General features: G+C 32.5%; 1 protein-coding gene across 1 annotated transcript in view; it reads right to left on the bottom strand.

The window, feature by feature from the left end:
* The window catches only part of LOC148621075 (ras GTPase-activating-like protein IQGAP1), a 66,895-nt gene that overhangs the window by 32,421 nt on the left and 9,314 nt on the right, over nucleotides 1–25,160 (bottom strand). The window contains exons 3-16 of the mRNA XM_088575083.1: nucleotides 23,874–24,030; nucleotides 17,659–17,736; nucleotides 14,186–14,262; nucleotides 11,323–11,390; nucleotides 10,895–10,986; nucleotides 10,251–10,272; nucleotides 9,538–9,716; nucleotides 8,298–8,382; nucleotides 7,596–7,756; nucleotides 6,802–6,895; nucleotides 5,979–6,139; nucleotides 2,391–2,430; nucleotides 1,628–1,791; nucleotides 388–469 (exon numbers count right to left, since the gene is read on the bottom strand). Of these exons, the coding sequence (XP_088431209.1) occupies nucleotides 388–469; nucleotides 1,628–1,791; nucleotides 2,391–2,430; nucleotides 5,979–6,139; nucleotides 6,802–6,895; nucleotides 7,596–7,756; nucleotides 8,298–8,382; nucleotides 9,538–9,716; nucleotides 10,251–10,272; nucleotides 10,895–10,986; nucleotides 11,323–11,390; nucleotides 14,186–14,262; nucleotides 17,659–17,736; nucleotides 23,874–24,030 (1,460 nt within the window). The remainder of the gene's footprint in view (nucleotides 1–387; nucleotides 470–1,627; nucleotides 1,792–2,390; nucleotides 2,431–5,978; nucleotides 6,140–6,801; nucleotides 6,896–7,595; nucleotides 7,757–8,297; nucleotides 8,383–9,537; nucleotides 9,717–10,250; nucleotides 10,273–10,894; nucleotides 10,987–11,322; nucleotides 11,391–14,185; nucleotides 14,263–17,658; nucleotides 17,737–23,873; nucleotides 24,031–25,160) is intronic.

The following is a 25,160-nucleotide window of genomic DNA, read 5'->3' as shown; positions in this document are numbered from 1 at the left end:
TGTACAATATGGTTTGTTTTGTTACAAAAATGTCTCTTTCATTAATTAGTTGTGGTTTACTGTCTTATGGCAGATATTTCATACATTTCAGGACCAGAATATTTTGATCAATTGATAAAAACCCTGCTTTATACTAGTGTGACAAGCTGACTTGGGTTTTTATGGTGCTAGCTTAAAAAAGAAACAGTCAGCAAGATACATCATTCTGACTGCACCAACCAGGCATCACTCTTGATGGAGAAGCAGTGACTACCAATATTTAAGTCTTTGATGTGAATTGGCAGGGAACCCACAACATCCCAAACTCAAGGCGAGCATGCTATCCTGAGACCATTGAGGCAGTTCTTGTATGTCTAGTCTGTATCAGGAAAAATAAACATCACCTACTTTGATGTTCCTCTGTCACTTGCTGGTTGACCAGTCCAACACAAGAACAGATTTCAAAGTGGGTCAAAAGTTCACATGTTCCCTGAAAATAAAGCAGATTGAAACTTTGAAAATATGAAGAATGTAAAAAGTTATTAAATCCATGTCTGAGATGTAACTGAGTGCCCTCTGAAGAAATAAAAGAACAGCATTCCAATGTCCCCCCCCCAAAAAAAAGTGAGGAAAACTTTGAATTCACTGAAATTTTCTAAGTCCAAGGACCATAACTTCTATAAAAATCAATCAACCCTAACCAAAGTCATTCTTATTCTGTAACTTCTCATAGTAAGACAACATACAAAATATAAAATCAATTGGTGAAGGCATTACCAAAAAAAAAAAAAAAAAAAAAAAAAAAGATGCGGAAAACTGTAAATTCACTGAAGGGCCGTAACTTCCATAAAAATCATTCAACTGTAACTGAAGTCGAACTTAATCTGTAACTTTTCATAGTAACACTACAAACAAAATTTAAAATCAATTGGTGAAAGCATTACATAAAAAAAAGCGGAAAACTGTAAATTCACTGAAATTTTCTAAGTCCAAGGGCCATAACTTCGTAAAAATCATTCAACTGTAACCTAAGTTGAATTTAATTTGTAACTCTTCATAATAAGGCCACATACCACAAAAAAACTTATTTGGTAAAAGCATAACAAAAAAAAAGGTGCGGAAAACAGACGGATGCCCGGAATTTCCATGTCCCCTCTCCACGAATCGCGAGGAACAATTAAAACTCATATACCAATGAATTTAGACTGACCAATTTGTGGAAGATTCATCTGTGATGAAGCTAAGACCAACATCTAGATTAGTTGGGTTTACATGACTGATATGTTTTTTTTCTGAATTCAAGATAAACTTATGTGAAAGTACTTTTATTCTTGGGTACCAATTTCATGGTTTAGGGAAAAATTATTAGTTTGTGGATTTGACAATTCTATAATACAAACAAATGGAAAGTTTTCTTTTGATTAGAACCAAATTTTTATGGCTTACTAAACCCACAAAAATTGGTATCCCACAAACAGTTGTACTTCCACAGTATTGCCTATATGTTAAGTAACATAAATGTTGTTAAACAGTCTGAGAAAAATTGTTCTCTTGCACCTTAAATCACAGTCCATAGATTTTTTTGGGTAATATTGAATATGTGCATTAAAAATCTCTGGTCTAACATGATTCTATTTAAAATGACTACCTCAGTTTTAGCAGCTTTAGAGGATGCCAAAGTTTTCTGATAATTTTCTGCATTACTTTCATCCAGATCAGAAACACAGGCATCGTCATCAGACAAGGCTTTATATGTTCTCTCAGGATTACCAACATCTACAGCTTGGTTTATCTTAGCCACTGCTGACAGTACTAAAAACAGCACAACAGTTACATGAAATATCAGTAAATTACAGCTGGTAAAGTTGTGAACTTCAGATAAGAGATTTCGTCTTCTTTTCATTTCACAACCATTACGCGATGAACTGCCTAAGGTAGTAAACAGGCCAATAGAAAAAGAAATTTAAACTGTTTTTTATTCCATCGGTATTTAAATCTATATCTGATATAGGTAAAATCTACTTCTCAAATGTCCAGTTAACTACCAAAGGCAGTTCTCCAACTAATTATCATTTATCCTCTACACATTACCACTGCATGAGCTATAATACGAAAATGAACACAAAGAGGCAAAAAGATGCAATATGTCCATGGACCTTTTTGATATAACACAAGTCCACAAATAACAATTATTGACAGTATTTTCATCACCTATTTGCATCAATTTAGTTGATCCTAGGCTAATCTAAGGAAATGTGAAATTTCAACCCGTTCTAGTGGTCAATTTTTTTTAACTCTGTCGATATTCCTCGTTTTGTCTCTGTCAATCAACAGCCAAGTGTTACAAATGTTATGAGACCAAAGTCCATTAAAAAATTTCTTTAATATTAAGATCATGTATCTTTACAAACCTTTAATTGCGGCAAATATTTCATCATAATCCAAGTCATCCTGAAAAAAATTAAACAGAAATACATTAAAAGATATTTTCACTCAAATCATGATATTTTATTTCAATTCTGCCTACAAAGCAGGGGATAATCTAGGCTGTGAAAATGGAGATTGAAGTCGCCAAGAATTTTTAAAACTAGTTAAAAGTCACCAGCTTGTGTTCTTTTAAGAGAAGTGAAGTTGCTGTGTAATTTGACCAAAGAGGGATAACTCTAGCCCTTCCAGGTAATAAACAACCAAAGTGCAAAATGGCGGCAATTTTCGTCACAAAGAGAAAACTTGAATTGGAAGGAGTTCACTAAATTTTCATCAGTTCCAAGCAATCCAGGAAATATTTCACCCGTTCTAGCTACTTGGATAATGGATAAAATTAGCAGAACTTATTTGAATGAAACATATTCAACTTGTTTAGTTCAAAATCAAATGAAAACAATCACACAAGGTAAGGTACATGTATATTTTGTGTTCCTTGATTAAATATGTAATTTGATGACAACAATTAATTTATTTACTCAATGAGAGACTCTTACAGTGATTTCAATGGTTTTAAAAGACAAGTACATATAATAGTTGATATGTTCAGCCTGGATAACAGTTATGTGTACGAGTTCACGTGGGTTTGAAGTGACACTTTGTTTTGATAAGGCAAGAATAAAGATAATTAAGCTAACTATTATCACTTATAAAAAAAATCAGGGAAATTTATTGGATAAGAGACTACCATTATGGTATATCAGGATGCAGTCATTCCTTTACCAATTTAAATTAATATGGGGTAGGAATTGCCTAAATCAGCGAGCACCGTGAGTTTTACCATACATGCACCGTCTGTGAGACCCGTAAAAATAATAAAGGACTTTACAAAGAGGGGGGAAGATCGACCCAGATGAAAATATTTGCTTCGCAAGAGCAATATTTTTATTCTTATTCAAGCAGCAAGCAAAATCAATATTTCTATTTGAAAATCTGCCTAGTTAATTAATGTTTTTTTTTTTTTAATAAATGAATCACTTGAAATTTTTTTTATCCTGTGGTAGTGTCTAAGTGCCTGATATTTTATAAAACTTAGTAATTGGCTGTTAGTTTTGGAAAGGCACCCCTGATTTGTACTAAAACTCAGTAATATTTTTTTCAGTATGTTACCATGGCTACTGGATTTTATAACAATAATCACTAAATTACTTATAATTGACTTGAACTTCCACACACCAAGGATTTCAAAAATACTGTCGAACTTCACTCGCTCGAACTCGGATGGCTCAAACAACCGGAATTTCTCGAACACAATTCAAAGTACCAAAATTTTCTCCTATATAATCAATATAAATAACCTTGGATTTCTTGAACTTCGATTTCTCGAAAAAACTCGAACTGACAAGTCGGTTTGTTCGGTAATAAATCTTAGAGGATAACCCTCACTAATTCAAACTCGTCAGCCATTTTGTCAGCTTGGGTAATAAAAGGTGAGAAAAATTGAAACCCTATAATTAATCAGTGTCATTTTAGTTAATTACAGGTAATATTCAAGTCATCACTAATTAGGTAGTTTTGATTTTAACATAAAACTGATTGAAGTTCGAGAATGTTCCGAAGTCGGTATGATGAAACCATGAAAGAAAATCGGATGAAAACAAATTATTGACCAATGAACCCGCACTCTGGACGTTTTTAAAAGAACACACAGCATTTTTAATGTCCACAAATCAACATAATCTACCGAAAGCGAATGGAAAAGATCCATGAACTAACACAACTTCGGAGGAAGTAAGCAATTTCTCACGATAAAGTCGAACTCAGACAGGCAACGAAAAAAATACGGAAATAAACAAACTTCAATTTCTCGAACTCCCGATAACTCGAACACATTTCAATGGTCCCTTGGAGTTCGAGCTACCGAGGTTTGACTGTATGCACTTTTTAATGACAAAACACTAGAAATTTCTGTGCGGACTGCCTCAAAACAGCTTTATTTCAACAACATGAGACCAAATTTTCAGAAATGACCTAACTGTATTGTACTACCTAAACAAAACTCAGACGACAGCTGCAAATTCCAAACAAGAAAATGATTGCCTTTCCTATCTTAGAAAAGCTATGCTTTGATTTTGATAATATAATCAGTTATATTTTTTCCAAAGCGGGTTAGGTTCTTGACAACAGCGGCAGTGGAACAGTGGAGATACACGTACGTACACCCAAGTGTTTTCTGAACTAATTAAAAACATCATATTCACTTCTATTAATAAGTAAAAAATAAATAGAGAAAGACTCGAAAACTATCAGAAAAGATGAATTTATTTTTACTGAAATGTAATCTTTACATATTTATTTTTATTTTTGTGGTTTAAGAAAGCGATGAATTTTCTCCGAAAGAAAGAGTAATCAAGGGAATCAAGGTTATAGCGGTAATCAAAAGAATGTAATCCAGGGACAAAGACCAGACATGGAAAACAGACATACACAACAAAGAACATAATGTAACTAAAATCATACATACAAAGTAACAAAAGTAAATGAGCAACTCGGACTCCACTAAAAAACTGGGAGCATGGACCAGGTGCACTGGTAGGGTAAGCGTCCTCTGCTTTTCTAGAAACACCCGCCGAGTTGCTCATAAAAAGTCGTCCGGGGTAGACAAACCAGGAAAGGAAAACTATGACCCGTTGAATAAATCAGTTTTCATGGTGCTGATGGAGAAACCATAACGATCCACGAGTTCATGATGACGACCATAAAACTTCTGTAGTGACAATCACTTTTTGTTACCTCCGGGCCATGATTTTTTTTTTTCGTTAGTATATTGGGGAACCTTAAGGGAAATTTAGATAGTACATGTAATAACTGTAGAGCTCACACCACTTCGCTGTGCTTGCTGTAACTATCAATTATTTGAAAATAATCCCACAAAACAATGTATATGTAAACATATATGTACATGCATGTTTGTACAGACTGATTTGAGCTTTGTATCATGTATCAATTACAATACAAGTGTACTCATCATGTCAGAACAGATAATTTACAAAAAAATTTCTTTTTCTTTTTCAGGAAGAGACCACATGAAGGTGCAGACCATTTTTAGACTTTAAGAACATGTTAATATAAGAAACAAGTTCTCAATGACAATCTGATCACTTACTATATTCAATTAAAGTTACTTATTATACATGTACTTAATCATTCGCAAGTATAGAATATGGAATTACAGTATTAAACATATCTTATTTGTTTATTATTCATTAGAATAAATGTCCTTGATATACAACTTCTTATCAATGCGATAAAATATTATAGCGGTGAAGTATGATTTCTCCCCATTCCAGACTCACTTCTCCCTATCACTCTTGGGAGAAATCACTTCTTCTATTCACTGAATCATAGATTATGCCCTGCTACAAAGACAGAAAACAGTCTGTAAAAGATAAAATACCATTTCTTTTTGGAATTTTTTAAACCTTGCAGTTTTTGCAATGTTATGTCCTAAACCATTTATTTTCAAAATTTCTAATATACATTATCTTAAATACAACCCATACTTCAGATCATACCTGTTTTTCATCTTTCATGTTTTTGAATTCTTCCATATACAGTGTTCCAGCTGATTCAAACACCTCTGGAAGCTGTGCTGAAGGATTCTGTAAAACTTTTACAAGGTGATCCACATCATTGTTGGTAAGAGCCAGGTTAATATTGGTTACTGCTAAGGCTCCTGTAAAACATTTTACAATTATTACAAACAAATATCCCTTAAGAATACTAAAAATAATTGGTTAACAATAAAATGTCAAATTAATTGATAATGCCAACAACAGATTCAGTCCTAAATTCTCAATTATCAAATTATATCAGCCTTGGTGTGATACTTTTTATAGCAACATTTAATCTACAGGTCTTCTGTATTTAATGGTAGTACAAATTAACAATATTCATGGGAAACAGCCCCATAATTTAAGTAACTAATCCAGAGATCACAAAACTATACTGTCACAAAGAGCTGGTCAGTATGAAAACAATACTTAATGGTGACTGAATACTCCAAACACTCATTCAACTGAGTTTAAATTTTCCTGTATATGTTACAAAATAAATTTTTGGCCTAATTGCACTCACGGCTTATAGAATGGTGAATGTCGAACGAGTGGAATGGAATATATTCTCAACTTAATTATGAAGGGATGATCTTACAAGGTCGTTAAACAAAGTGGAAATCGGTAAAATCAGAAATAAATAAACAGTAAAAAAACAAAAAAACAACATGAATTGTAACTTTAAAATCCGAATTTCAATTAGCGGGTTTCCGTTAAAAAGCGGAATAAAATCAAAAGTTATCTTTTCAACTAATAATTTCTCAGGTTTAGATCCTGAACCTACTTTGATATTCAACATCAGCATCTAAGTTCCCTTGGTTAACAGCTTCCTGTATATCTTCCTTGGTCAACACTGAATCTTTGTCTGTATTGTTATTCTAAAAAGAATGTGTAAAAGTTACTTTACAGACATGATTTTACAAAGTAAACACAGTTAAAAAGAACGAAATGTAATGGTAAAATCTGGATACGAAAAAGCAGAATTCGGTTAAAAACAAAAGAAAATCATGTTTAGTGGTATTATGAAGCAAATGATTAAAACAGAACAAAAACACAAGTGAAGTTTTTAATCAAATATACATGTATGTTTCATGATGCTGCCCTTCAACACTATATAAAGTACATGTAGTCAACAAGAAAACTACATGTACTCACTCAACTACAAATTTACCCTTTCATGTTAAATGATGTAAGATATTTTATAACAAGATTTTTAAGTACATAACTTATTTAAAAATGCTACAACCAAAAATTGCCTAACTTTTATAAAAAGACATATTTAAAAATTTAGCTATTTTCGCTTGGAATTAACTATTTTTTCTTGCTCTATTTCCTGCAAAAACAAATATAAAGTGTAACAATCTAAGAGACTAAAATTTGCAGTTTATTTCTTTGTTTATTGGACAGATGTTTAAATTAGTGGTGGGCCATGGACTGGGAACCTCAATTTCTCTCTTGTAATTGACACTTTATTGTGGTTTATAGATTAGAAAAGTCCAGGATTGTCTACTTTTGAGGGTAAATTTGAACTCCCAATTTCAATACCTATATTTCAAGTGACACAAAGAAAATCCATACCATTTTGTTCTCTTTTGCTTCCTCCAAATGAACCATATAAAAATCTATATTATCATCTTTGACTTTCTGGATGCCCAGATGTTTTGACTTCAGTAATTGTAACACCAATGCTTTGTTCTGTTTAGAGAGTGCATCATCAACTCTCGATAATGTCTGTACAGCTGTAATTGACAAATTGACAAATCGCATAGATTTCTTCAAGTCATCTAATATTAAGAATGATAAAAAGTGGTAATTCTTTTCTAGTCCTTGTAAAAGCTTGCAATTAAAAGCATTCAACAGACATGATTTTACGAGGTCTACAAACAAAGCGGGAATTGGCAAAATCGGAAGTAAATACACAGTAAAAAAAGAATCGTAATGTTAAAATCCAGATTTGAAGTGGCGGAATTCCAATAGAAAGCAGGGAAAAAAATCATGTCTGAATCAGGAATTTTTCATGAGAAAAAAACCCAATATTCTGACCGCTGTTCTGGTAAGGAAAATTTAACTTCCACACACAACACTGTTAAATTACATAACATTTAATGTTTCTTGTAACCAATAAAAGAGTGAAATCAATTAAGTCATACTGTATACTTCTCCATAAAAAGTCTTGTCAGCAATATTTTTATTTGCCAGCAGATCTCATTTCTATGATCTCCAAGGCAAAATTAAAAATTTCTCGCAAGAGGCTTGCAACTGTAAAACTGAAGAACTTACTGTTAACTTTATTGACATTTCCCTGTATCTCTGCTTGTGTAAGGTATTCATCATAGACATCATGTTCCAAATTATTATCTATACTCTGTAATAGAGTGAAGGGTCATGAAATTTCACCATCTAAATGATGCTGCCTTTAAATGCTGAATATACTTATTAACTACGTGTGTGACAAAAAATAAGCTCTATTAATCTGTTATGTTAACCAGTAACATTGCAAACTCATAAATTCCCAAATATTCCTCAACCTAGATTTTGACTTCCGATAAAAAATGATTCTGGAAAATAAATTAAACCCAACACAAGATTTGTTAATTATTTATCTTAATATTCAACCTAGGACTATACTCGGCGTCACATAAATAACATACTATTAAAATTTGAATAAAAATATTTTCTACGACTTTATTGACACCAACCGTCGTTTAAATTGTCTTAAATGACTTGCTCATTCGTTTAGCCAAACAGCTTCTCAAAAACAAGTCGCTTATTAGCTTAAATCATGCGTAACAAATCCTTACGGGAAAATCCCATACTAATATCCGCCATGTTGGTTTTTACGGGACGATTTGTTTACAAACGAAGTGCGTAAGTTCCCGTCGAACTCCGGTGACAATCGTCTGCTTGATCAACTTCTCGGTATTATACGTTGTTCGCGTAAAATAAATCCGAGATATCCGAAATAACGCCGAATTGCATTCTGGGTTCTTCGGTTTTTGGACAAACCATTTAAACGTAAACAACATCTCCTAGCAACCCGATCACTGTAAACATGGCCGACTTTTTACAATGTAAATATTGCCACCTAGAATTAAAATCTGACCGGAATTTAACGATTCAATGTTTAGGGAGAAGCCGTTTGGCTAAACGAATGAGCAAGTCATTTAAGACAATTTAAACGACGGTAGGTGTCAATAAAGTCGTAGAAAATATTTTTATTCAAATTTTAACAGTATGTTATTTATGTGACGCCGACTATAGTGTAATTATGTTTGAAACAGGAAAAATTGAAACAAATTGAAAGATTTTTTTCCCAGAAATTGAAGCATCTGTTTCATTGGTTAAGTAGTTCAATCCTAGTATTACAATAGCAGACCTAATTTCTGGCAGCTTCACTGACTTGAGTAAATACATGTATGTTCAAGCCAACGAAACATTGAATATGAAGCATAAATTATAAGATTTGAAAAAAATTTATAAAGCATTAGTCAAGAAATGCAATCCTAGTATGATAGTAAACCTTATTTCTGGCAGCTTCTGCCTTTGTCTGCTTTGCTGAAAATAGAAGAGCTTGATAATCTTCAATACTGTCATCCTCAAGGGCATTCAATAAAGCTGAAGGGTTCCTAAGAGCATTCATAGTTTCTGCAGGGTCCTCTTTGTCAATGGCCTCATTAATAGCTATAATGGCAGCATGTACTGAAATGTATAAAATAGGAGGTAACTTCTACCTTGATTGGCAAATAGAATTTTGAAACATACTTTAGGATTAAATGCCTTTTTCAAATCATGGAAAAAAACATTGTTTCAGGACTTTAGTATAATCCTTAGCAAAGTAACTTAGTTTTAAATTAAACATATGAATCAACAGTGTTTTTAAAACTTGCAGTTAGCAACATGCATGTGGCCAAGGATGATCTATCTCTGACCATCATCCATTTTGATTGGCTCTGTAGACAATAACATGATTGACACCTCCCCCTAAAATTAAATTGTTGTGGTGACTAATTGTAAATCACATTGGCAATCTTGATTTTACATTTATTTAACTTCTGTGTCTTCATCCGTAAATTTGTTTTGGTTAATTGGTTTGTATATTTTGACCATGTATAATCAATTTAAGGGATACCTCCTGGGATGCACATTTTGTTGTAACTTGTCAAAGATGACTTTCATTTAAACATGCAATATAAAGAACCCTGATTCATTGTACATTGGATTAACTTTACTTACAAGCAGCATCATCAACTGTCATCTGAAAAAAAAAAGAAAGAAAAGAAGTTACAATTTATTACTTGCTTCAAGGAATGAAAGTCATATGTAGATTTACATGTAAAGCCAGTGGTACTTACATGTACATCTACAATTAAACAGCACTACAGCTAAGAATCATGCAAAATACGATTCATGGCTGGAAAGCCTACATATTTTTATTTTTGATATTTTGTTTAAAATGTTATAGTAAACAGGAATTAACATGTAGCTTTTCATATAACCCTTGTTCATAGGAGAAAAAAAAATATATACAGAATGTACTGTAGAAATCAAAATTAAGGGAGATAACTGTAAATGACACTAAAATACAATAAAAACTATTAGATTTTCAATGTTGATTATCTCCTCAGAGCAGATAGATTGGAATGAATAATTAAACATTTCATAATAAAGACCCATAAAACAACTCAATAACAATAATAAAAATATGCAGCCTTTTTTGGGGTGTATCAAATTTTTTTTGACACTATGATGTTCCCAATTTCTTAAAGCTGTGGAAAACCTATAGATTAAAATTGAAATTCAACCAGACTTAGAATACTGAAGTTTTGGAGTAAATTGAGATTATTGTGGGTTTGCAGCAATAAAAAATATTTTCTTACTTCATTGGCAAGTATTCCACCAATTTTACTGAAGGCAGGCATCTGAATACCATATTTTTCTAACTCAGATCTCATAGCACTAATTTCCTCCTCTGTAAGTCATAAAAAAGTTGTTTTGAAAGATTAAGTGTATGATCCAAGATGAACTTTCTGTAAAATCTGTTCTTACATAAATTTTACCAGAAGAAGCACATACTGACAGTGATAACAAATATACACCCATAAACATAATTTTTGGACAAAAACCTTTGAATAACTAAGCATGAAGTGCTATGTTCTTGACTTAAATATGGAGTTACCTCCTCCTTTTCCCAAGATACAAGCAAGGCAGCTCAATTAAAAAAAATACATTTGAAAGATGAATGCCACCATTAGTAATCCCTAAGTTAAGAACTGATGTTACTACACATCACTCGAAGTGCAAGTACCTGTGAACTGTACTTTTCCATACAAATCCTGGATCTGTGGAGCCAAGCCTAACTTGAAACAGAACAAACTAAAACAAAAAGATAGGGAAAATAATTATGTGTATGAGAGAAACAAATAAAGAGAAAAAAATGTAGAAAATTACTATAAGATGTTCAAGAAAAAGCATTCAGGTCAAGATCATTTTTAACATCAGACAGGATGAGGATTTTTGTTCATTAGTTGTCAATTTTGTATGTGAAACTGTACTTTATGGAAGTCTTCTACAGCCATGGAGATTTCATTACAAATTTGTGTTTTGCTTTCAAAAATAAAAAAAAAACTGATATACTGTAAACGTACTTATTTGCGCGTGGTATTTATTTTCGCGGATTTCGCGGTTGACCATTTTCCGCGAAAATAAATACCCGCGAATATAAATACCCATATCACAAAATTTAGAAGAAACTTTATTACCCTAGACAACACATACCCGTCGATCAAAGACGAATTGCTATGTAAACAATTTTACAACCAGAATGACCCAAGCTGACCTTTAAATTGTTGTGAAAACAATATCAGGTGAGAGCAGTCCACGCTACCTGTATTTGTAAGATTGACACTTTTATTGTGAATGTGTTCATTGATCCGAATAATCCATAGTGACCATAATGACCTGTGTACGCTTTGATCTTTATTTATAATGAAAGGGACAGTTAAATAATCGCTCCGTCACATTTTATATTTAATAACATATTTACAGGTATTCAAAATAAAATTAAATCAATTATATACTGTCATTATTTGGTATAAAGTTACACATTCTTGCACACGTCAGCTATACCTGCCTTAGCCCACCCCCTTTACAGTGTCTCAGTCTTAACGTTCTGAAATGCGTGTACGATCCATCCTGCTTGCAGTGGTTTGAGAGTAGACAAACGAAGGTCCCATTAATATCACCGACTTTCTTTCCTGACTTGATTCCAGCCATGATCTGTTTGGAATACCATTCTACAAATTTTGATCTTACAATTGATTTAAATTCGTCGTTTCCCGAAAGATCAAGAGGTTGTAATTCACTCGTGCAGGATGCTGGTACATAACGAATGCGAATGTTATTGTCTGATAACTTTTCTTTAAAAGATTCAACATGGTGTGCGTGAAAGACATCGAAAATGCAGAGAGCGGGTTGCTTGGCTTTTGATAGCGGAAGTTTGTCACGAACAGATTCAACATACGGAATAATGATCTTTTCTGCGTATTCCAGCATAGTGGTCTCGTTAGACCAATGATTTTCAGAGTGTGTGATATTCCATTTTTTCGGAAATTTGAATGTTGGATGGCACTGATCTGTTTTCCCTTGATAAATGACTTGTGGGGGAATGAACTTTCTGTCAAGTGTCACACCGAGAACAACCGTAATTTGGCGTTTGTCTTCAAGTCCTGTTATTGCAACTTGCTTGCTGCCTTCTTCCTCAAGAGTGTAATCACCAACAGGAATTATATACACATTTGTTTGATCAAAGTTTATTATGAGTTCATTTGGAATTTTGTCTTTTTTAACTGTAGATTCAATTGCAGTTAAGAATTCCGATTTTTGATTTTCGAAATCAACTGGAATTTTTCGTGCTGCCTTGGTACCTTTCCTTTGTACATATCCGAGACGACGAACAAAGGATTGAGCCCACGAATTGGAAAGTTCTATATGGCCACCAAATTCAGATAACAGTTGCCGATCATTAGCAAGTAAGATCCCGCGGGCCGCAGCCAACACTATTGGATGGTTCACGATGCCGCCAGCGAGGCGTAAGTTCTTTATGTACTCTTGCATTTCTGCATCATATTTACCAAGTAATTTTGGTTGCCCTCTTTTAGAATTTTCCATTAAAATATCTGAATCTGAATCAGAGGACTGTGTTTTAAGTTTCATCAAATATCCTTTCTTTAATGTTCTAATGGTAGATTCATTTATTGGCTTTTCGTACATCGAACTAAAATGTTTCACTGCTTTAGATACTCCGTGCTCACATGCATACTTAGCCATTTTCAACTTTTGGTCGGCGTCATAATGGTTATAGTCTCCCCGTTTACGTTTTTTACTTGACGATGACATTATTTCTTTTTCAACACTTTCATTCGCCGAAACAATTCTTTCCGCCTTTTCTGGTGTTTCAGCCTTTCTTGGATCGGGCAAATAGGGCTGCTGTGGAGGCAGATCCTTTTGCTGTGTCAACCAACATTTCAACATTTCAATTTTCAAATAAACAGTGCCAAAAAATCTTATCAAATACCGAAGTTTAAAACAGAACTCACGCATTAAAATCTACCCAGGGGGAAAGATCGATATTTTTCTTTATCTACATTACACTTTCTTTTTCGTAGGCTCAATCCTTTGACAATCATTGATTTTTAATCATGGAATAAACTTTGTCTTTTACACGATGTTAAAAAGAGACAAGAGTTATATATTCCGCGAAAATAGTAAAAGTTAAAACTAGAAAAACGCGAAATTAAATACCCACGAACTTGTTTGAAATTGTAAAATCGCGAATATAATTACCCGCGAAAATAAGTACGTTTACAGTATTCTTTTATCTCTTAAAGGAGACAAGACACAAAAATTTATTTTTTTAATTTTTGGTTTATATGATTTATATTAATGTTGTGACAGCTTGTAAATAATTTTATCTGGGTTAGTATGCAATAAGTTCTTTCAATGGGTAAGCTAACATTTCAGTAAATAACAGGGCTGTAAACTGGTATTAACTAATGATATAATCCTTCAAATTTACTGGTTTGAAAAATGTAACCAGTTCTTTGTTCATCTATACATTGGGCAAAAGCTGCCATAGATCTGGGCTGAAAACAGAGAAAGACAAAACTAACCTGAGAGCATGAATACAGTAAATTACTCTAGGCATATTCTTTCTATCATAAATATCTGTAGTTTCTGGGTAAAATATCTAAAAAAAATGCAATAAGACATTTGATAATTCAACAAATCAATTTCATGACTGACATCCTCAAAATTGGATTTCAGATGCTAAAGTTACAGCATTAACTTTTAACTGCAACTTACATAGATATATATTCATTTCTTCTAATAAGTTTTTGTGGTGTGTAAATAAATACTACTTTACTGACCCATGGAAATAATTGTGATTCTTGCATGCCTCCTTACCATAAAAAAATAATATATTACATAAAAATAATTTAAATATATTTTTTTTTCAAAATTGATAGAAACACATAAAAGTACATTTGTAGTAAAATGGTCATAGGCCTGAATAAACACTTTCTCAGGTTTTTATTGGATCATTGCTTGTTTAGGTTTTAGGCAGTGAACCATTTAATTTCAGAGAAAAAAAAATCATTGCAATGTGGTTATTTACAATTAACTAAAGCTATGATATGAAATCTACTTGAACTGCAGTTTGATATCCCTCTATTTAAACTTTGATGCTAAACATGAAAACATGGAAGTTGAATTAAATCTCATTTAAATCTCCCAACCGAAAAAAGCTTCTGGGTTGGGTTTCATAAAATATCTAAAATTGAGATTTTCCTCAAATCCTTCCTCAGCTTAAATTTCAACCATTCAGAACAATTGAAACTGAAGATTTGGGGGAAAATACAGGGCTTGAGGAAATTCTCTACTTGAGTTTTTTTTTTTTATTAATGAAACCCTGGCCTGGTATCATCTTCATGAACACCTGCATATGAAACCTTTCATAATAATAATCTTATAAAATATTACACCATAATAGACTGAGGAGTTAATGTCGATTTGCACTCACAAACAAGAGGCTATCAGGAGCCTGAATCGCTCACCTTCTTGAATTTTGCCTTTCAAAGGCAATAAATTAAACAAGAAGTTGTCAAACAATTTTGACTAAAGAAGTCTTTGGTAGGACTATCACAAGATCTTTTCAACAATTGAAAGTTTCTTTTAATCTATCATACTTTTCAAGATATTAACTGAAAACAATTAAAAAAAAAGTCATTTTTCCCCTTTCAAGGGCAATAATTCTTACAAGGAGTCTGAAGACATTTGTAGTCCTAATAATACGGATCATTTCAGCTATTGAAAGAACTTAGATAAACCGGTTTAGGAGATATATGTGAAAAACTACTGTCTAACCTCTATATTCATTTTTAGTAACGGCAGCCATGTTTTTCGATGAATCAAAAATCCCCACAACAATTCTATGCAGAATACCCCAAGGAACATTCATAACAAGTTTGGATTCAATTGGTTAAATAGTGTGAGAGGAGAAGAATTTTGAAAGAAATAACATTAAAAATAGTAAAAATCTTTGAAAAAGGGCAATAACTCCTACATCGCTTCACAGATTAAAACCAAAATTTGACCAGAGATAGATCTCATCATGCTGAACACTTTCAACCCCGTCAGAATTCAGCTAAACCTAACGGTTTAGGAGATATATGCGAAAAACTACTGTCTGACCCCTATGTTCTATTTTTAGTAACGGCGGCCATGATTTTTGACGAATCAAAAATCCCCACAACAGTTCTATGCAGGATACCCCAAGGAACAGTCATACTAAGTTTGGTTCTAATAAGTCAAGTAGTTTCAGAAATAAAAAAAAAGGAAGTAAAAAGACATGGTAATTCATAAATACATGTAGCCCATTTTTGTTTCAATGGGAGAGTAAAAAAAAAGAGAAAAAGCAGCAGTTAAAAAAGTACTGATCTTCAAAAACCATTATGACAATAATTTTGAATGTCAAAATAATCAATACGTAGAGGGCATAAAAATTACTGATTAAGTGTTATACATAAAAGTTTACACAGAGAGTATGCCAATTAGTTCCAGTACTGATAATTCTCAACGTATCATAAATTATTCACATTGATCAATATAATATATTGTACCTTTCTTTTTCTTTGTGGGAAAAATACATGGGCCTTTTTTTTTACTTATCAATGGAAAATCAAATCAATTTAAACTCCACTTGAAAAGTATAAACTGACTTCTAACCAATTTCAGAAGATAAAAATCAAGATTTATTAAAGTTGATACTTGAACTTCAATCTTAGTATAGAAAAATATGGTATTTTGACTTTAGTGTTGATTTTATACATAACTACAGATAGATAGGGTTCAAAACCATTCACAAGAAATTTGTTCATGCCAGAAAAAAAGTGTCCAATGTCTGCACAAGTGCAAAAAGAGGACTTTCAGAAAAATATTCACATGAAAGTAGTTTCTGCAGGTTGAACAGTTAAATTGCTGGTTTAGAAAAAAACAATTGTTAAGCAATTCCTCATATCAATGCAATTTTCTATTTTAATAAAAACAGAAAAAAAATGTGAAGGAGCTAACTAGATGATACCCTTTGCTCCACACCCAAGAGACCATATAAAAAACCTTAATGATCATTCTTTAGTTAAATTTCACAGTATATTTTTATAAAGGTTATACGATGGAGTATTTACTGTGTTTCACCATATCTGTTCTTTATACTGTCAAATGGAATGCAAAAATGGAGGTGCACAGTAGTATATGTGAAGTTTCATCGAAATCCATTTAGTGGTTTGGCCTTTGTCCCTGGATTACATTCTTTTGATTACCGCTATAACCTTGGTTCTCTTGATTACTCTTCCAAAGATTTGTGGAATTAGAATATGGTCTCCCCTTGGTTGACAAATGACTAAGTACATTAAGAAACCTTTAAGATATTCAGATGAAAATGCACAATAGGTGAACAATGGCTTCATTTGATAAAGTATGCATTCAAATTTGATCAAATTCCATGCAGTGGTTTCAAAAGAGTTCTACATAGAAATTGGGGATAGAGTGATAAACATGATCAGTATATATTTCCCACTTTTAAGCAGGTGGCATAATAAAAACTATTTATGGTCAGTAAAATATTTTAAACATTATTTTAACTTGAAGCAAAACATTTCTTAACCATCAAATTAGGAGTCCTTTCATAACTCTTAGAGCACTTCTGACAGGGCTACAGGATCATCAAATGATAGAACTAATGACAACTCTTGATAATTTTTGAGCTACAAATGTATATGGTCTTGACCTGGCATCAAAGTTTCACAAAAAGTAAGTTTAAAATTGTTATTAAATTACAGGGATTATCTTATGAGGTCATCAAACAAAGCGGAGATTGGTAGAATCGGAAATAAATATACAGTAAAAAAAAAAGAAGAATCGCAACGGTAAAATCAGGATTTCAATAAGAGGAATTCCGTTAAAAGCAGGAAAAAAAATCATCTCTGAAATTATGACGTCACAATTGAACTTACGAATATTCTAAAATATCATTTAAATTTTGTGATGCTAGGCCCTAGACTCTCAATATGTACCACTTACTAACCTTAGGTAGCCCAACTTTCTCCATTGCTGTGAAGAAATGGTTGATGTTATCTGTATGTCTAAAGTGTAGACCTCTGGCCTGTAAAAAGATATTATTTCATGTTCACTTAATTCATGAGCAGGTGTATAAACATATTCATGATCCAAGATTTTTCGGATTTCTTTTTTTCATAAATAAAAAAAATGGAATATTGCATTGTATGAAAACTACCAGTATGTAATAGTGTAAGGTGTAAGGATTGTGAGTTATACGACAGAGAGACCTGTCTAAACCAAACCCTGAATAATCTGAAAACTTGTCTAACTGAACCTGAATAATCTGAAAACTTGTCTTCCTGTACCTGAATAATCTGCAAAACTTGTCTAACTGAACCTGAATAAACAGAAAACTTTTCTAACTGAACCAGAATAATCTGAAAACTTGTCTAACTGTACCTGAATAATTTGAAAACTTGTCTAACTGAACCTGATAAACGGTAAACTTTTCGAACTGAACCTGAATAATCTGATCACTTGTTTAACTGAACCTGAATAATCTGAAAACTTGTCTAACTAAACCTGATAAATGGAAAACTTGTCTAACTGAACCTGAATTTACCAAAAACTTGTCGAACTGAAGTTGAATAAACAGAAAACCTGTCTATCTGAACCTGAATAAACAGAATACTTGTCTAACTGAACCTGAATAATCAGAAAAACTTGTCTAGCTAAACCTGAATGAACCGAAAACTGTTGATGTCCTAAAAATTAATTTAAATGTGTTTTGAAAGTATGCAAAGCAACTAATTTATAGTCAAAAACTATGGAGATTCGGTAATGGCAGGATTCACTTTATGTAAAAATTTCATTATTTAATACTCATTCCACTACATTAAGTTTTAAATAACACCTCAGAAAAAGTTCCTTGAAAAAATTCACACAATTGGCAATAGCAAACATCTAATATTTACATGTATATACAGTATGTAGGTGAATATCTTTTGCATGACATTTGTAGACAAGCTTTGGTTACTAGCAATTTTTTTTTTTTTTTGTAAACTTATCTGTATAAAAATGTAATTTTATCTTATTCAGGAAACTTGTGGTCAATTATATTTCAATGTTTTCCTTAATTCACCAATATGACTAACTCTTAACAACATAATGGAAGGTATGTGGTTAATTGGATTAGCTTATTTAAGAAACATAATCTGTACTTGTGTAGCTTAATATAATTTTAGGCTTTGCCTACATAAAAAAAAATGCAATATTTGTTTTCATATATATCAAAACACATAAAAAGATATGAATTCCAAAATCATACAAAAGACATACACCATTCATATAAAAAATATCTAATGAAGAACGTATTATTACCAAATAATATTTATGACAAGTTTTTATTAATTTATTAATTTGTTAGCCCTAAACATGTGTTTACATAAAATTATTTGCTTTTCATGGTGGTCCTCAACTTGAAAACATGTGACAAGCATGTTTTTCTAGCTTTTTTTTTTGTCAATACACATGCAAAATATATATGTATATTGTACTTTTTCCTGTTTGTTATGGGCAGTTATTTGTGCTGAACCTCATGTCTTTTTTTATCAATTTAGATCGAAGATCAGAATTGATATAGCAGTCGCCAGAACCTTTAGATTTGTAAAGCCTGTTAGCATCTGAAATTATCTTACACTTCCGCAGAAAAATAGTCCCACTAGCATACCCCATTAAGGTTCAAATGCTGATAATTACATGAGTTAGGTCCACTTTGTAGGTATTTTAAATATATCATATTTAATTCTATGCTATTTACGTCAATAAACAAATCCAATCAACAACTTTTACTTCAAAATAAATATGCTGATTAATTTGGTTAGTATTAATAAGGATCCAATTAAAAATAGTTGACCTCTTATCAGTACCTATTTATTTCTATGCATTTACTCGAATAAACCAATTGTTCATTTTATTTTCTAAGATGACGTCTTCATATTGTCAAACAGTATATATCAGTACAACCCCACCTTAAGCACCTGTGCACTGTCTCTTTTCTTTCGTTGTCGCTTCGAGACAAAACACTCATTTAAAAACGTTTATGCGATGATTTAACAGCTGAGAGGTTATCTAATTGAAATCAATTATATACATGTAAATACACACATTTAACACATACATGTACGATGACATAAATATACAAATTTAATCCAACTTCCATACCGGGGAGGTTAAACGGAACAGAAGTTATTTTGGCAATGCCTAGGGAAATTTTGGTCACAAGAATTACCATATTTGTCATATTAGAAAAGAAATAATTCCTTGCGGAGGTAGATTTGTACTCATTTTACCATGGGTACGGCATTTATATTCGATTATTTAACACCAAGCGACCTACCCCCTCCACGAATTGTTTCTTTAATATTCAATATGTCAATATATTTAAGTTGCCTATGAATGCAATATTCTTAGACGCATAATATACCATTTGATGATTAGCTAGAAATGAAAACCCTTCGAGATTATAGTCATTGTTCATAGAAATGAAAAAGATCAATGCTAAGAGTTTCATGCAGGGCCGGGTGGATCCATTTATTTCCAAAAAGGGGGCAGTGGTTACGATCAAGAAACTAATATAAAGAAAGAGGTTCCAGGTAGTGACTACACTCCCTGTTCCAGGCTTATATTCCACTCATAAGCCCCAAAACCATCCTGATCTATCATTCACTGTATCGTGTATTTTTATCAGGGTTACCACCTCTTGACATCGGAAGAATGGACATGACAAATAAATATGAAACTTTGCCTATAGACAATGGCGTAAGAATTTTGACAATGTATTTCTCAAGAATGGTGTTGAACTCTGGTCTGGTGATATTCCTTTTTGAAATAATAATTCTATTTGGCCATGTGTTATGCTGTAAGTGCTTCAGGGCCTTACAGTGAATGTTTACAGCACAAGATGATTGTTGAAATTTTATTCTAGGACTGGCGTTTATGTTAACGTACATGTCTCTGGAACTAGGTGCCCAGAAATTAAGCACTTACATGACACACAGGTGTCTATGCAATAACTTGTAGGACTTGAGCTGTATAGCAGTCCTTTCCTTCAAAATTCTAAAGTTTGAATGATCCGAAAGACTGTTTCGACCTGGAGATCTTTAAATTGAATTTAGACTTAAAAATTAAGAAACTGGAAAAGGCCGACTAGTAGTTCATAGTTCAATTATGCAGTATGTTGGATGTTTTGTGTTCATTCATCTAGGTGTTCCATGTAAACCAATATGAAACCTAAATTTTTCTCAAACTGGCGTACAGCATGCTACGATGCATTACAAATTTTGTTGTGTGTTTATTAAATGTCCTTTGTAATTAGAATGGTGACTTTAAAAATGAATCAAGGATTTCAGTATAAACCATTTACAACAATAAGCTTGTATGTAGATACGTTTGAATTCGATCCCCATACTTTTTTTTTTATCCCTGCTTTTATCTGATATTTTTGCAATTTGACGATTATTTGAGGTGTAAAAAATTCAAACGATCTATATGAATTGATTCAGTACATGAGTGCTTTGATTTAAATATAACAACTATCCTCTATTGGAAAACATGTATACTGATTTCCAAACAATGTAGTAAAAACACATTCCACTTATCAGTTTCAGGTAAAAAAAAATCTAAGCTAAACTTTATTGTAGTTTTAATAAGGATAAGCATTACTTCATGACTAAATATCAATTCTGTTGATCATACAAGGCCTTGTTGCCATGGGTAATATCACCATTATTATTATTTGCAACAGTCTGAGAATGTTGTATATGTTTGTTGTTCAACTTGTAAAGTCACAAAGGTATACATTGTATGTTATCTGATTACAGTTTTCCTGACAATATAGGAATTATTTTTGTTTGGCCTTAAACTTGCAGCCCTTTGTGGAAAAATTCAGAGCCACATATTTCCTGCTGTATCAAATTCATACATGACAAGTGCAGATAAATGTATCACATTTGTGGTAAAAAGCCTACGATATATACAAGTGATAATTTTGAGTGTAAATGTGAAAGAAATTCCAAAATTTCATTCCTAAATATATTTTTTACTTATAAGGCCAAATATAATATGTTTACTTGATGAACTGCCTACTAAGAACTCAAAACATGGTTCATGTAGTTGCACATGTAGGCAGGATGGAATAGATTTTACTTTTCATGCAAAAAAATTAGTACTGTATTGTTTCCTGCTACCAGCAAGAAAACAATAGGGTAAGATGGTAAGGAAATCTTTTTTTTTTTCAAAACATTTTACATTGCATTAAATGGGGAAACAATGTATTATAACAGCGCTTATGTCAAAATGGCCATACATTTTTTGGTGTAGGTACAAAAAAATAAAAATTGGCCAGCTGGATAAAAGTCATCATTTGGAGAAGGAATCTTATTTATAAGTAGATAGGGAAACAGCAACAAAGTTAAGGCCTTTTAACTGACAAAAGTAACTGACATGTACAAATACTGTAAAGCACACAGAAAATTACTGGTGGCCTTGACCACTTATTTTAACAGAGCCTTTTCCTAATCAAGATTTATATTGTACAATAAATAACCACTAGTACACTATATTACTTCCATTTACATGAAATTGCACATTTGAACTGCACATGAATGACACAATGACATGAAAAAAGTAATCATTCATAAAATCAGTCATCTCCCCAGGCTTGAATAGTTGTGTGCTATGCAGTACTCCAGTTTTTAATATGATATTGATTTTGGTTTGAATGGCCACTGAGCACTGTGCTACTGATAAAAAATGCCAGACTGGTAGAAAGCGATATTGTGAAGTTTCTAACATTGTTCTCCCGACACCACTGGTAATGTAATAGATGGATAATCGCTAGTATTTACGCCATGACAGATGCTAAATGTCAAGTTGTCAAAATATTACAGAAGAATCATAGAGAAAAAAGGTTTCAAGACTCGTGAAAGAATATCTCAAAATATCAACTTCAACATAATAGCAAACTTGCCATGGTCCATTTGTTATGATGTTGAAATAATAAAAAAAAAAAATAACTCATAATGAAACCTATGGGCTATAGGTACATGTATGTATAAATCTCAGACAAAGACATTGAATAGAATAGCGTTCCCTTGCCAGGTAATAATTTTAACTGGTGGCCTACGACCTTAAATACAAGAACCAAACATGTACCAAATTTGGTCAAATCTGTTGATGAATGTTGTTCTGAAGGGCACAACTAACAAAAGAACTGACAAAAATGAAAAAAAAATTATCTGTAAAAATGTTTGGTTTACATCCACAAACATCGAAAAAAGTATTCATGGAACTATAAGTAATTGACTTGTAGAATGCACTTCAACTACATGTATTTAAGCAGTCATCACTACTTCAAGTTAATGGAGAACACTGATAAAAAGAGGGGGTGTACTGTTACAACCTTCAAGCACAATCTACACGAGACATTATCTCATATATATAAATAAATTGACCATTTTAGTCTACAAAACATTACCCACACACTTCATTATACAATGTATGTCCTTGATACAGACCAGAAAGCTAGCGAAAAACATGCATAAACAAAGTATTATTCGAATTAGGAATTACTTTGGAATTTAGAAAACAAGTAAAAAAATATTTGCATTACTTTACATTTACCTCAGCTAAGGACTAAGGGAGAGGGGGAGTAGTCATGCCATATCATGACTGAGACGTGGGGGAAGTAGTCATACTATCATGACTAAGGAGGTTAGTAAGTTATCCTTCTAACCTTATTCCTTAGCCATGCTGGCACAACTAACTCCCTTAGTGTGAGTTGAGTTTTTGAAAAAAAAAAAAAAAAAAAAAATTCACTTATTTTTTTAATTCAAATATAATTCCAAATTCAAATGGAAGTTGTTCATATTTCTTCTCAGGGTTTCAAATTAACTTCAAGAATGAAAGGTCCTGGACTTTTTTTGCATCCAAAATAAAAGCCCTTTATAAGAAAGTGAAGGCCCTAAAATAAGCAAAAATGTAAAATGGTAGGCCAAAAGCATACAATGTACATATGTAGGTAAATTATATTTCAAAGATCATGCATCAAAAAGTGAGGGTCCAAGACTTGGACCATTGCTATTTTGAACCCTTGCTTATACACCCAAGGACCTTTACAAGGTCAATTACCTGAATTTAAGACTAGCAACAAAACATTCCAATTGATACCATTTACTATACCTGATAACGGGTCTGTTCCCTGTCATATATCTTTTTAACAGGTACAAATTTGGGTGACAGAAAATGACCAAGTTTAGCGAAATAAACTCCATTTCTTAATCCTTCTTCTAGCTCGGTTGTGGGTGGTAATTCCTCATTAATACATGCTTGTATCCATCTACAAAACATCAGAATCAATCAAAATTCATCTGCATTTAAAAAACGTAATAAGCAAGAAAACGATGCAATATTCAATTTCCAAAACAATCTACCGGTAGATACATTTTGTATGTGTACCCACATGTAGGCACTTCTCAAGCTTGGAAACAGTGTCTGACGTTCGAAATTCAGTCTAGACACTGCAGTCAGCCTTCTCAGAAATTTCAAGAATCTTGAAGAGTCAGGAAAAAGTTAATGATTTTATGCAACATTATCCGATTGTCACATGACGTTTGATTTGAATTATGTCCGAGAAATTCAAAAAGCCTGTCTGCAGTGGTTATTAAAAGAAGAAACGAACAACTGTTGCTGCATGGAGCTTGAACACTTTTATGAATAACCACATCTACAGGAAGTTTCTGTTATAAATACATTAGATAAAGCAATATTTATATTTACAAAAAAATATCAAATGTGTCAAGAATGTCTGAAGATAGTTGTGTGTGGCTATGAAAAGTTTCATTCAAATCTAACAATAGAAAAAAATAATGGATATGGTGAAACATACTAAATGCACCAGTATATAACTTAAATCAGAGATGATTTTACGAGGTCAACAAACAAAGCCGAAATTGGCAAAATTGGAGGTAAACATACAATAAAAAAAGAATAATAACCGTAAAATCTGGATTTGAAATAGCGGAAATTTGCTAAAAAACTGAAGAAAATCATCCCTGCTAAATACAAAATACATATATGTAGTAAACATATGTAATGTATTTATAGAGATCACCAAAAGATCTTCGACAAGCCTAAACACACTTTTAAGTAAGCTCTAAAAGGTCCCAACAATGAAAGTTATAAAATCCACAGTAACAGAACAATGACAATTCTTCAACATCAAACTACATGTAAAAATTAATAAAACAACACAAAGACACTTTAATGACCAACATCTCCTGAGTGTGGACAGGTGCATGGAATTCATTTCAGGTCATACATGCTATGTTACTGGAGATTCTGTATACGTAGGAAGGAAGGAAAAACATGACAAAAGGGACAGGAAAAACAAGAAATCAATAATCCAGCGCCTTCTAGTGATACCCTAACACCATGACTTGTGTATATGGTTAAGATAAACTTAGTCAT

The sequence above is a fragment of the Perna viridis genome, chromosome 3 (assembly GCF_037379345.1).
Source record: "Perna viridis isolate PV_CMFRI_1.1 ecotype Kerala chromosome 3, ASM3737934v1, whole genome shotgun sequence".
Classification (NCBI taxonomy): Eukaryota; Metazoa; Mollusca; class Bivalvia; order Mytilida; family Mytilidae; genus Perna; species Perna viridis.
This window is presented reverse-complemented; position numbering and strand designations above follow the sequence as displayed.